At 40.8% G+C, this 14,286-nt stretch overlaps 1 protein-coding gene across 4 annotated transcripts in view; it reads left to right on the forward strand.

Annotated features, from left to right (window-relative positions):
- The window catches only part of CDK6 (cyclin dependent kinase 6), a 101,283-nt gene that overhangs the window by 62,338 nt on the left and 24,659 nt on the right, over nucleotides 1–14,286 (forward strand). For all 4 annotated transcript variants that reach the window (XM_082194196.1, XM_082194198.1, XM_082194197.1 and 1 more), the window contains exon 5: nucleotides 11,713–11,822. In XM_082194196.1, the coding sequence (XP_082050322.1) occupies nucleotides 11,713–11,822 (110 nt within the window). The remainder of the gene's footprint in view (nucleotides 1–11,712; nucleotides 11,823–14,286) is intronic.

Consider the following 14,286-nt stretch of genomic DNA (forward strand, 5'->3'; position numbering starts at 1 on the left):
TGTGAGGCCGTGCCAGTTGCCAAGGGGTGTTCTCTATTTCCACCTCTCTACACCCCCCACCCACCCCCCAAAAAACTTTGGTTGTATTAATTGTTGACCACAGCTGGCAAAGAACCAAACTAGCAGGGACAGATAAGGAAGGAGGGGAGGGGAGGGGAGGGGTGGGGTAATGGCATCTGGACATTGAAGAGCAGGGGGGGAGCACAAAAAATTACAGCATATATCTGGAATTTTCCAGCTAACGATGTGCGGATGTGGTAGTGCTAGAGAAAAAGAGCCAAACTGAGACTGCTTTGTTCGGTAAGAGAGAGGCCCCCTGTAACATTCCTTTTAGCTGTGTATATTTTGGCTTCAGTTGTGCAGTGTTAACTATATGCTGTGTATGGAGCACATCAGTTGTTAGCTGCATGTATATATAGAGATAGATATATTTTGTTGCAATCGATAAAAGACCGTCTATGGCACATGAAAAAATTGGTAAAGGGACACCTGGAGCTGCTTGGGGTGTTTTGATATTTGTATAATATTAAGGGTTGGGGGCAGATGCAAAAAATGCAAGACTTCACAGCAACAGCTGCCTTTAGGGGACACACAGATGCAATGAATGCTGCCTTTTTAAAACCCATCAATGAAGTGAAAGAATTTAGAGCTAGCTGATGTAATGAAAAGACCAGTGACTTAACATAGTTGCTTGGGATAAAAATAGGAAGTGAAGAAACTGATATAACCTTTTCTGTTCTGTTCTTTATTCCTAATCATTAAGCAATTGACTCTTTCTTAAACAGGGAAGTTTTACAGTATGCTGAGTGATTATTCACAATAGCCCTATCACCACCACCCCTGGCAGTATTCATAGCAAGAAAACTGGGAGCCAAAATGATTTGCTGTTGTTGTGGGGAAGACGCTGAAGGAAACCACAACAACTAATTCGAAATACGCTGTTAAACTGCAAAAAAAAAAAAACAACCCCAGAGAAATTGAAAGAACAGAAACCAAAGGTTAAGAGTCTTAAGGGTACCATATAAAATGCGTAGGCGTAAAGACGTCATCGACCTACGCCTCGGACTGCATGTTAAAGTTGCCAGATTTAGTAGCCTCCAGGAGTATCCGGCCCTCAGAAGTCAGGCTAGGATCCAAGGAGCTGCTTTCGGCATTGCCAAGGAGCTTCAGCATCCCTGTATAATTGTTGTAAACTCCGCCCTTTGAATGGGAGACTCCCATACTGTAACACATATTGCTTTTTGAGAGCCCCCTCCTTTTCATTCTGTTTGCCATGCTGCGTAGGGGGCTGACTTTTAAGAACTACTGTTGGAGAATGTTTGTAGCTTAGTGGTGGAGCATCTGCCTTGCATTTAGAAAGTCCTAGGTTACAGCATCTACCAGGTAGAAGTGGGAGAGATTCCCGTCTGAAACCCTGGAGAGTAGCTGCCTGTCTGTGTAGACAATACTGAGCAGGGATGGATCTAATGGTCTGACTCCATATAAACGACAGCTTCTTACGTTCCTACATTCCTTGAGTGCCTGTAGTTTCCTGTTTCCATCATAGTAGCAGTGAAAATCTACACAGGTTTGCTCACAAGTAAGTAGATAAATAGGTACCGCTCCGGCAGGAAGGTAAACGGTGTTTCCGTGCGCTGCTCTGGTTTCACCAGAAGCGGCTTAGTCATGCTGGACACATGACCCAGAAAAACTGTCTGCGGACAAATGTCAGCTCCCTCGGCCAGTAAAGCGAGATGAGCGCTGCAACCCCAGAGTTGTTTGTGATTGGACTTAACTGTCAGCGGTCCTTTACCTTTTTTTTAAGTCTTTCTATATTGAGAGGGGCTTACTGCATAGGATTGCTCTGCCAGCCTTTTCTGGTCTGTGGCACCCAGTTCAGACACCTTAGATGATAGTTTGCCCAAATCAGAGCTGTCAGATCTTCGGATTTTCTCAGGATTGTGGGTATTTTCCTAAACCCTAATTGTAAAATGTTAAAACGCTTAACATTGCAGTGTACATAAAATTTAGAAAAAAGAAAAGAAAAAATATAGAATTACTTACAGTCCAAAAGGCTTGTACAAAATAAAGCAGGGAGAAGGAAGAGAAAACAGGAACATAATATGCAAAGATGAGGTCAGCTCATTGTCCGCTCTGTGAAACGCTTCCGATGCTCCTGAGTCATTTCTGGTTATTTTGTTTATTATTATATTAATAGCCCACATTTCCTCCAGGGAGCTTAAGGTGGAATGTATGGTTCTCCTCCGCTCCTCCATTTTATCCTCACAGCAACCCTTTGGGGTAGGTTAGTCTGAGAGACTGTGACAGGCCCGGGACTACCCAGTGAGCTTAATGGTTGAGCGGGGATTTGAACTCTGGTCTCTCAGGTTCACACTCTGACTTCTACACCTCACCGGCTCTCTTTCCGTATCAGCTCCCACTGAAGAAACATCAGCCACCTGAGCATTTAGCCAGCAACTTCCATAACAAAACTCTGGCTGTCACCAAGGAAAGGTAATGGGCAAAACATTTTGGAAAAGTAGGCTTCGTGATTATGAGATGTTACTTACTTGGGTTGTTGAAATCACAAACAAGTATCACAAGGTGTTGGTCCTGTCCCATCTAGATTGCTGAAAGGGATGGCTGTTTTTGCAAGTGCTTGCCTGCTAAGCCTTTCATTTCATTTCATTTCTTCCTTTCATATTCCTGTGCTAACCTTGAATGATGAAACACCATTGGGAAAGTGTGCGGTAGAAGTTGGGAAGGGGGAATGGGGAAGAGCCAAGCAGGGGTAAAGACTGCCAGTCTTTTCCTTGCAGGGCTTCAAATATCTTTAAGAGCAGCATGACAGGCAGGCATTTAACAGGTGAAGCTATAGCTGGCTTGGAAGTTTAAATTATAGGAAAACTCACTGCAGCCAAACATTGGCAACCCTTGCAGCCGTACATGCAGGGGGATTGTAGGGGCTGAGCAGGTGTGGGAGGAAGCCACAGCATGGAGGCTGTAGAAGTTAGATTGCTTTATAAATTAATGTGCCCATCAAGTTTTGTAGTTGGGAAAGGTTGCAGAACATGCAGCAAGTTTGGTTAGCAAGTAAAATTTCGTAAACGTTTGAGGAAAGCAATCAGCAGATGTGTAAGGCAAACTGGGAATAGAAGGGTGACTTGTTTGCTCTGCTTTGCTTCTCCAAAAAAGGAGAAACTGAAATCTGTGAGGTGCACCTAACTCCTCTCTGTGTTGAATCCTCCCTTTTTGCTTCAGTCTGTCTTTAATTTCAAGACCAATTCCTTTAGTGAGAATATGCCAGGAGGAGGAATCACCACCACCAGTTCCAGCAGTGCTCATTGGCTAGGCAGGAAGAAAGCATTTCTTCCTAAATTGGATGCTTCCTTCTCTCCTGCAGACTCAGTATGCTGTTTCACAACCCTGTAATCTAAAGTCCATTGTTTGCTTCTTGGGAGAACCTTCATGCTTTGTGGCAAACAGAGGGGGGGAAAGAGGGAGTGTGCTACCTCTGGCACGAGTGACCTTTTGGGAGGAGAGAAAGAGAGCTCTCTCCTGTGACCCTGATAGTCTGCTGGGAGTCTACTCTTATCCCAGCATTCCACGGCTGCCACAGCCTGACAGGTTTATGCCCGGAAGGGGGCAACTGTGCTTCCATGGGAAGGCATTTCCTTCCTAAAGCTCTTGTGCCCACAGTCTCCAAAGGGTTAACAAGGGAGCTACTTTGAAAACAGAGGCAGAAGGTCATTGGCGGCAACAGCAAAGGCTTGTGGAGCCTGCCATCGAGAGCCTTTGACCCTGCATTTCCCACCCAGGGGATTGTAAACATTGGCTTGCAGCCAGGGCACTCTAAAGAACTCCTCTGTCCTACATGGTTACAGGTTTTAGTGGAAACTGCAACACACCAGAGTTATTTCTGCATGTCCCGAGAACACTTCTGTTCCAGGGGAAGAGATGGGGTTGTGGGGGAAAGGGAGAGAAATGTGCCATCGCTATGCTGGAATTTGAAAGCACAGAGATAGGCTTGTTTCGTGGTGCTTCACATGGAACATAGCTGCCTTTCTCGAAAACTTCCTCAACTTGGAGGAATGTGTAGAATGCTGTCACTTTATCAGTAGCCATAAGAGCCCTTTTTATCTGGTGTTTGTTAGTAACTAGCAATATCATTCTTATCTTGCTGCCCTTTAGCTGGATGTTATGCTCTCGGACATGAGAACTAGAAACATGAAAGCGCTTATTACCTTGAACATTCTTTGGCATTGCCTTTTTGTCATTGACCCTTCAGCATGTGAAGAGAAGGTGATTTTCCGAAATGCATAATAAACAAGCCTGCTCCGGACGTAGCTAAACAGGTTTTAATTTCAAGTACAATGGTTGCAACTTGAATTTTAGACATATCAGAAGCTGTGATGGGAAATTTCTTCAGGATTTTAATTAGAAGGAAGGCCAGATGTGGCCTGGCCCCTTACTTTCTGTTACTGTTTTTACTTTTTTGCCAATTACTTTTTATTCATTTTCCAAATTTATAGCACATCAATGCCAAATTAAAACTAATTTAATCCATTTTTTGTCTGTTACTGTTTTTAAAAGACTAGAGGGAAGCTATGATTTGACTAAAATTTGGGGAGTCAGGAAGTGAAGCTTGTGGGTTTTTAAATTTTAGGATTCCAACTTTTCCCTCATAATTTGTTCATTGTCTTTGTTGATCTGTTAATTTTAAAACTTGTTTGTTTGTTTGTAAATGAATGGTGTGGTTTGATAGTTTAGATGGCTGTGCATGACTCCTCAGTTGTTCTTCTCAATCTTGGGAACCATTCTGCTAAATTTGGCAACTGTTGGTTCAGTTTGGAACTTTTAGGTCTATCATCTTGATTCAAAATGGTGTTAAACAGTATTCAAACATAGGCAAAAACCAACTCTTCCATCTTGGGAACTGTCATGCCACATATGCTGATAATATCTCAAGAAGCGTCTGGATGGACAGACAGACAAACCACTTTCCAAAATGCTTAGAAGATCAACCAATAAGGTCTCTAAGGCATGCTTGGAATTAGTATGTGGTATCTAACAGTTGGCTGTGGGTGTTACAGCTTCAGATAGGCTTGACAGAGGACTAGAAATAAATGTGTTGGCCTGCTTCTGTGGCTTTAGATAGAATGCATTATCATCTACCAATGTCTGTAGATCAGTCTACTGTTAAAGCACAAGAGTATGGGTTTTTTTAAAAAAGGAAAGGAAAAGGAAAATCTAGCTGAAGATGCAGAAGATGGTGATTAAATTTGATTAGATTTATATCCTGCCTTTCCTTCCAAAGGAGCACATGGCATCAAACACACAAGTGATCAAACATCTAACAACAATTTCAATGCAGAACATGTCTATTTTAAAAGTCCCGTCTTCAGTATGTGTTGAAAAGGCAACAGAGATGGGATCCCTCAGAAATGAAGCTTGTGTGGTCAAGAGTAAACATGAGGAAGTGAGGCCTAGCTATGCTTTGGCCAACCAGTGTACTTGATCCTATCTGCTTGCTCGCTCTTGGTTCTAGCAAGAGAAATCTTTGGTGACCAGTGCCATGTGGGCTTTAGGGTGGCCAGATGCAAAAATAGAGCAGGGCACCTGCCCTTGGCTACTTGTGTAAAATAGGGAATGCCGTCTCCTGTTTTGCATCTGGCCACCCCCAACTTCACTATCTTGTGACCTGCACTAGTTCATCATCTAGATGAAGTCCGTATTACTAACCTAATACTATCCGTTGCACCGCATACCACTGATTGCAAGGAATGCCAAGGTAAATATACTTGCCTCATGCAGAGTAAACTGTGAAAGCTATTTGAATGCATACTTCTCCCCTCAAATTTCCCGTAGGGTGCCCTTTCTCATGAAGACCTCAAGAAGTAACCTCTCTGCTAGGAAGAGTTATCATGGTAATTCCACACCACAGAAAAGAAAGAAACATGAATGAACTATATATAGTTGCTTAATGGGCTTTCTCTTATTCATATATATATATATATATATATCTCCATTCCTATTAAAAATGGTTAGATTTTCTATAAATGAGTGCAAAACAATCTTTGAAATATACTGGTAGTCTTACTTATGTAATCAGGGCTTGGTTAGAAAATTTAAACTGCAGTTCTGTCTAGTAACAATTGCATACACGTGCGTAATGCATGAGACTTGATGAAAAAAAATCACTATATCGAGATGAAGTGCCTTCCGCTAGTGTTTATATATACACATGTTCATGTGCATTGAGATACCTAGAAATACTTTAGAACAGCACCAACATTCTAGGGATGTGGTTCTTCCTAGAAATATAGCATAAAGTTCTGATTAGTGTTTTGGTTAAACCATCAAAGGAAACAAACAGTTCTTATATTTAACTCTCATAGCTTTTCAATGTTTCTTTCCTTTTCAAGATTCAGATGTTCTAATGCAGCACATAAAACTGTGCTTATTAAATTGGAAGTGCTGTGGAAGACAATAAGAAAATACAGTTGAAAAAATAATTCTCACACACTGAACCGTAAAAGTAATCTATGCCCCATAGAATCAAAAGTAGTGTCAGGGGTGGGATTGCCTTCACAAACTAATAATTAGAAAATATGGTTTCCTTTCTAATAACATTGTTTGAAGTGAAAGTTACCAAGTTCAGAAACAATTATTTTAGTTTTGTTAAAAAGTCCTAGAACTTAGTTGCTGTGGTGAAGATGGTGCAAGGAACAGTTAGGGAAATATACAGGTTTTCCGTATCCCAGAGAGGTGAGAAAAGCAAACTGTCAAGTATAGTAATTTTAGTCTTATTAGTGGAAATCTGAACATAGTTGTTCAGATAAATACTGCTGAGTTTAATGGTACTTTCCCCCTAGTAAGAATGTTTAGGATTGCTGTCTTACAAACCGTTGCAAATTATCTTTTCTCAAGTATAATTGAACTTGAGGTTATCAAGATGCCAGGTGTCTATTGATGCTGATGTGCCCCCACCCACTATTATCATTGACCATTGGGTATACTGACTAGGCTGATGAGACCCTTAATCCTACAACATCTGAAGAGTCACAGGTTCCCTGCAGGCACAGCATTGGACTAGAGTCTACTTTATGTACAAGGCTATCTTTATGAATGAATTCATTCTTCAAAGAGCCCCGAACCATATAGACTAACTGCATGAATGCACTATCCTCCCTAAAGGTCAAGAGCAGTTGACAAGACACAAAATGTTCCTTTTGAGCATACAAAGTCTTACAGTGCTGGCTATCTTCTCATAACATGAAATCAGGTACAGCATTAACAAACACATCAGTGAAGGAAGAAGCGTAAACCAAGAAAGAATCCACGCCTCTGTTCTTTGTTTTGGTCTTATTCTTTGTATAGAGCCCTTTCATTTGTTAAAAAAACCAGCAAGATAATTGCATCATAGAGGAATCATAAATAATTATAGAATTGCAGAGTTGGAAGGGACACTTAGAATCATCTAGTCCAAACCTCTGCAGGGCAGGAATATGCAGCTGTCCCATACAGGATCAGACCTGCAACCTTGGTGTTATCAGCACCATGATCATGATTTGGTAGATCAGTTGTTGATTAGCAGTTGTGGAACAACTGGATAACTGTATGTGGAAATCCTTTTGATTTGCTTTTATTTTTTATGTTTGTGATATATGAAATTGCTGTACATTAAATGGAGGTATTCCCCAAATACTCTTTTCAGTGCCAAATGCCTGGTGTCACACTTTTGCATTATTCTCTCTCTAATCTAACCATGAATTAAATGGAATCATGTGATGAATTAAACATGCTAACCAGGTACGTCAACACTCTGTTTTGGGTAATGTTAAAGCCTAAAGCTTTGGGTTTATGTTACAATGCAAACTCGTACCACAGAGAGAAGGCACAGAAAAAAATTGATTAACCATTTTGATTGCAGCTGAGATCCTAAGAAGCTAATAAGAGAGTTTCTACTGACTCCAGCAGAACTAGATTGCACCTTTAGGCTGCTATACTAAACACCCCTACTTAGGGAATAAGCTCCATTGAGCATCTAGGTATAAGGATTGTGCTATTGTCAACCTTGCCATTTGGCTCTGCATTACCTATATAGTTAAGTCTGTACAGTCATACCTTGGAAGTCGAACGAAATCCATTCCGGAAGTCCGTTCCACTTCCAAAATGTTCGAAAACCAAAGCGCAGCTTTTGATTTGCTGCAGGAAGCTCCTGCAGCCAATTGGAAGCCACGGAAGCCCCATCGGACGTCCGGCTTCCAAAAATTGTTCGAAAACCGGAACACTCACTTCCGGGTTTCGATCGTTGGGGAGCCGATTTGTTCGGGAGCCAAGGCATTCAAGATCCAGGGTACAACTGTATTACTATTTAAAAACAGATCTTATTCTTAGGAGGGGACCTGGTTTGTCCTTCCTTCAGCATGTCCTAGCAATCAGGGGCACTTCTACATACCCATAATGATGCAATGCCATTGTTTTCTTTTAGAGATGAAACATCCCTCTTTTCTGGCTTACCTAAGCAAACACTTTTGTAAGTGAAAAATAGAAATAAAACCAATGCAGAAGAGGAAGTTCTGCTCTGGTGTTGAGCTCACCATATCCTGCCTTCAGAATAATTTCCATTTCTGCTTATCTGTTTCTGTGAATGGAATGTCCGCAAATATTTATTTGGTTTCTCTGGTGAAAAAGGGATGAGGCAGAGGGAAATGATCTTCATGAATCAGTCACTGCAGATTCACTGCATCTCTCGGAGTTGTTTGGGTGTTTTTTTTAAGTGAGAAAAATATCCTGTGGTTATTCTTTGCATGCAAGTTCCTTGAAGGCAAGCGGAAACATTTTACCATTCTTAACATACAGATTACACACCCTGAGAGACCCCTCCACACTGAAAAATTACACTGAAGCACGGCAAATCTGATGATTGAAATGCAACCTGCTCTTTCCCTGTAAAAATTGTGTGCAATTTCTAAATTAATAATTTTTGCCTCCCCATTTCTCTAATCCATTACCCACCTTATAACATGTATCTAAATATATAAAATACAAGGAAGAGCAAGCTTGCAATGCAAGGCCTTTCCAGGGTTTTATCTCTTTTGAGGTAATGCTTCTAAAAGAAAGGAAATTACGTATCCTGACATTCAAATTACAGCACTGGTTTCTGGGAAATGCTCTCCCCCCCTCCCCCCGCAAGGTTTCATGCTGGCAACAGGAATTGCTGTGTGGAATGAAGGTGTGCAAATGTCTTTGGCATCTTAAGGCTGGTGCCCATGACATCACTGGTGAAAAACTACACAACTTTTCCGTTCACATCCCGTTTTGTGAACTGTTTTAAAATTATCACAGTTCAAGGATGCATTCCACCCAGCCAGAACTGAGGATGTGAAACAGGACCAGTGAGTGGTGCATTCTGGGAATATAGCCTGAGGAGGTAGAGGGGAGGTGCCTAGGTAGAGCCTATTAAGCTCTCAGGAATCTACCTAGTCTGCTAGAGAGTCACACTCAGCTTGTGGGCCTGAGGGCCCCCAAACTTGCTTTTGAGTGTTTTTCTTCTTCAGTACTGTGAACATTATCATGGCTGCTCTCTGCAGCAAGACACACACACCCCTCCCATGGAATCTGTTTGCATAGATGGAATACTATACAACTGGGACTTGGTTGTAGCTCACATGAGTGTTGTGACAATAACGTGGGAAGACTGTAGAAACAGAAATCACAGCTGCACCTTCCCCCCTTTTCTTTAAAAAGAAGCACATTTGAAAATACATACAGTGATACCTTGGTTTTAGAACAGAATGTGTCCCGGAAGTCCATTCGACTTTCGAAACGTTCGGGAACCAAGACGTGGCTTCCAATGGGCTCCCGATTGTGTAGGCATGCCGGAAACAATAGCAGAAGCCGCATCGGACGTTCAGCTTTCCAAAGAACGTTTGAAAACCGGAACACTCACTTCCGGGTTTCGATTGTTCAGGAGCTGGAATGTACGAATGCCAAGGCGTTCGACAACCAAGGTACGACTGTATATGCTAACAAGAAGAAAGTACTCAAAGTGTAACTGCTTACTGTGAACTTCCTCCCACAGAAAAGGGGTGCAGCATGACTGTCACAAAAGTTTGTGAAACATCAACTAGTATAACATTCATTCCACCATTTTTTCTGCTTCTTCCCTGAAAACAATAAAGGGAATAAGCAAACCATAAGGGATAAGCAAATCTGTCGGTTTTGGTTCCTCCCAGTTTCTTATTTTTTCCAGTCTGAAGTTCAATTCTCCAGATTTCCACATCAGCTTGTGATTTCTTTTAAGCAAAATTCCTCTTGGAACTTCAGCATTTCAGTGCCCCCCCATACACATTTTTATGCAATTTTGCTAATACAGTATAATGCATTTTTGTATTTTGTATTTCATGAATATATGCATTTTTATATGGAATAAAACCCTAGTATATGGGGTTTTGTACACATTGCTAAGCTGGAGAAGTACATTACAAAATTTGGAGAAGTGTGAATTTTGGAATGGCTGCCTTTTGGTTTGCATTTTGTTTGTGGGGGCAAATTAGGTAGGTGTGCATGTAAAAGTGAACTGGGCTGAATTTCTCTCCCATCCCTAGTGTGAACCAGTTGTGGGCCTAGGCCACTGTGTAACACCACTTCAGTCATGTGACAAAAGCTGAATGCTGTGGCTCAGTGGCCGTGTGCCTACTCAGAGAGCTAACACAAGTTTACCAAGGAGCCTCATGCATGAAAGAGTCATTTGAATCATCCTAAAGAATCACTAATTTAACACCTTCCAAGCTCAGAAAGTGAATGGGATTATAGTTACACCATCCTGCTGTTGCAACACCAGTTTAGATGGTCATTTATGTCAAAAGTTCAACAGTCTCAGCTTTCTTTTGCCCTTAATTTATTGAATTGTTCCTAAAACAGATGTTGTAAGATCAAAGTGCTGAAAGGGCTTTTAACCAATTTGACCACTTGTGTAAATATCCTTGAACTCCCCTCATTTATCCCTTCGACATATCCATTTTATATATGTTCTGTATGTTTATTCTGATTTCAGGTGGGTCTGATCAGCAAATTAAACTGATGTGGGTGAGAGGAGGAGTCTTCCAGAAAGCTCATATCATTATTATAATAAGAAGGCTGCTTTTAGCATTCATTTCTAAATCTTAGCAGTACATTCTCTAAAGCTCCGATAATAGTTTCCTTTTCACCCTAGTAGCTTTAAGTGTTGGTATATCTCACATAACAAACTTTATTTCCAAGTTTTTCCATTTATAAATTTATAACAATGTTGTTTTAATTTTAACTGCCCAGAAAACTAAAAACATATCTGTTCACCCAAGTCTGTCCTCACCAATATTAACTTGTCTGTCACGTGGCAGATGGTATTTTCATTTAAATTTTGTAATTACTGTATAGTTTTGTTTTGCTGGTTTTATATGTTTTTATATTTGTAAACGGCTTTGGATACATGCAATATAAAGCAGCATATAAATGTTTTTTGAAATATATAAAATAAATAAACAGCACCTAGAACTCAGCACTTATAAAAATGAAAGAGCTACGAGCCACTGAAAGTCTCCAGTCCAGCAATGCATTTTTGTTTTAGCCAGTAAGTAGCCCAGCACGGTAAAGCAAAGGAGTCTTTTCCTTCTCCTGGTAATTATCACACATATTCTTTCAGATATATTCACTTTGCTGAATCCCACTCTGCTTTTTGTTTTGCAGGTTGTCACTCTATGGTACAGAGCTCCTGAAGTTTTGCTTCAATCCAGTTATGCAACGCCAGTTGATCTTTGGAGCGTTGGCTGCATATTCGCAGAAATGTTCCGTCGAAAGTAAGAAATGATTTAATTTTTTTAACTGTGGTGTGACAAATGCTAAGGATTTGCCACAGCTGTTGCTGGCATCCCATTTTAAAATCTTTACATTTGTAAAGGCCCATTTGTAAAGAGATGTGCTGGGTTAGGCTGCTACGGCCATGTCTGTCTTCCTCATATTCAATGCCTGTGGCAAGCACATGTTGGAAATAAAGAAGATGGTGGTGAATGCAGCCATGAGGGTTTCAGGCAGTGGACTAGCTTACCGTATTTTTCACTCTATAAGATACACTTTTTCCCTCCTAAAAAGTAAGGGAGAATGTGTGTGCTATCCCAGAAGCCAGATCCCTCTTGCTGTTCTGGCTTCTGGGATTCAGAATAATTTTTTTCTTGTTTTCCTCCTCCAAAAACTAGGTGCTTATCGTCTGGTGTGTCTTATAGAGCGAAAAATACGGTGACTCATGATACTTGGCCAGTTCTCATTACTGTTGCTCCCTGTCCACCTGCTCATTGAGGCTCCATGCCTTGCTTTAGTGTCTATAAAGGAGGGCTAAAGGGTGTTTTATCAGAGTGAGACATTCTGGGCGAGGTGGTCAGGAGAGTGGTTTGCCGCAATGGCTAGAAAGGTTGCTAGAACTAAGCTTTTTCTAATCTTAAACATTTCTAGCCTCGACCATGGCACAGAAACTCTCCAGGCTGCTTCACCCAGGATGCCTGCAAGGCAGGGAAGAGGGAGAGAAAACACAGTTGCAGCTGACTCAAATATGGCAGCAAAACAAGGCGGGGAAGTTGAAGTGGAGGGGGAGGAGGCAAGACGTGTGGTAGTGGCAGGGGGAATAGGTGGGGCAGTGGGCAGTGGCAGCAGCAAAGCGGGGGGCCCACTGCCCTATCAAACCTGGTTCCAGCCCTGAGTTTTGAAGATCTGTTTTAAAGTTTTCGTTCTGTTATAGCATTGTTCCTGCCCATTGTTTTGTTCTTGGTATATGTAAATCCAGATTGCTGAGATGTTGATAAAGGGGACCTTTGTAGAACTCTAGAAAGAATATTGAAGGTGCCACAACTGGCTTTAGGAGATCGTTTTTCCCTGCATGGAACAAAATTTTTAATATCTTGAAAAAGAAATGGCAGGACTCTCTTTCGATTGGAAACCCCAACTTTTGATTAGGCAATATTCCCTTTTAAAAAATATATAGTGGCTCTTTAATTACTCTGTAGTGAAAGAAATACACTGTGCATCTGCTTGGGGAAACTTTCATCTGTTCTTATTACAAATCTGCTAGGATTAAGCCCACTGAAAACAACTGCCAGCCAAGTCTGTGCACAGTGCAGTCTAGCACAAGTAAAGTCCTTTCCACAAATGCTACATAACACCTCACAGGTGATGGTGATCATTGACCATATGTTGCATGTGAATAAAACTGTAATTTTTGGGGAGGAATCCCTTTGTTATTGTTTGCTGCAGCAGGTACTGTCTTAAAAGGAGCATTCACTCATTTGAGTGAGAGGAGGGTAAATGTTTCTTGGTTGCTGCCATCTGTACTTTTTAAAAGCTTTATATTAAAAATAATGATCATCATTTTTTTTAAAAAAATATGTTAGCTGATTAATTGATGGTACCTCTTTAGTTGATCAAAATATTTTTGGTGAATCAATCTGATTAACTCAGTAATTGATTCAACATTTGTAAGGTTAATTTAGGGATAGTCTGCTTTCCTTTTTTAAAAAATAAAGTAAAACTTTCTGATTTCAAAGTAGGCTTGAGTGCAAATGTTTGTATGTGAAACAGAGTTAGATAAAAATAGGCTATCTTCTGGAGCTTCCAGAAATAGTTTTACAATCCTGGTCTTAAAACCAAGGAGAAAATGGTTGAAATAAATAGAAGTGCAGTTGACTGGGCAGCTACCAACCACGTTCATACCCTGGTAATCTACAACTTCATTGTTAACTATTTGATATACAGACATTGTTACAGTACTGCACTGAATATTTTCAACTCGGATTGTTGTATTTATATAGTTTTTCAATAGCTATGGCCTAAGATGTGTTATTTCTCTAAAGGCACGCTGCAGGAAAACAAAAACGAAAAGCTGGCAATATTATAGTCTTAGTATCAAAAAAACTGTGAAGTTTTGCAAACACCCATGGATTGTTTCTGAAGTGGCTATTTAAATGCAACTCTTACTTCTGTTAGCTTTATCGTGAGCTGCTTTTGACTAGTTATTTTAGGATGGAACTTTGCCTGTTGGGTCAACATTGAAACAAACTGAATTTGTTTGTTTTATTATCATGGTGACTTATACTTCCTTTTTCTCATCTCCTAATTGTACACATTATTTAAAGGATTTCAGGTGTGGCTTTGTTCTTCTGTACTTTCCCACTGTTTGGTATGCTGCTGTTGAAGCCATTTTGGTGGGAAAAGAATTTCTGTAGAACTACGTATTCTCAAGAGGGCCAGTGCATGAGGGGCTTTGCTGTATTGCCA

Source organism: Podarcis vaucheri, assembly GCF_965113315.1.
Source record: "Podarcis vaucheri genome assembly, chromosome: 12".
Classification (NCBI taxonomy): Eukaryota; Metazoa; Chordata; class Lepidosauria; order Squamata; family Lacertidae; genus Podarcis; species Podarcis vaucheri.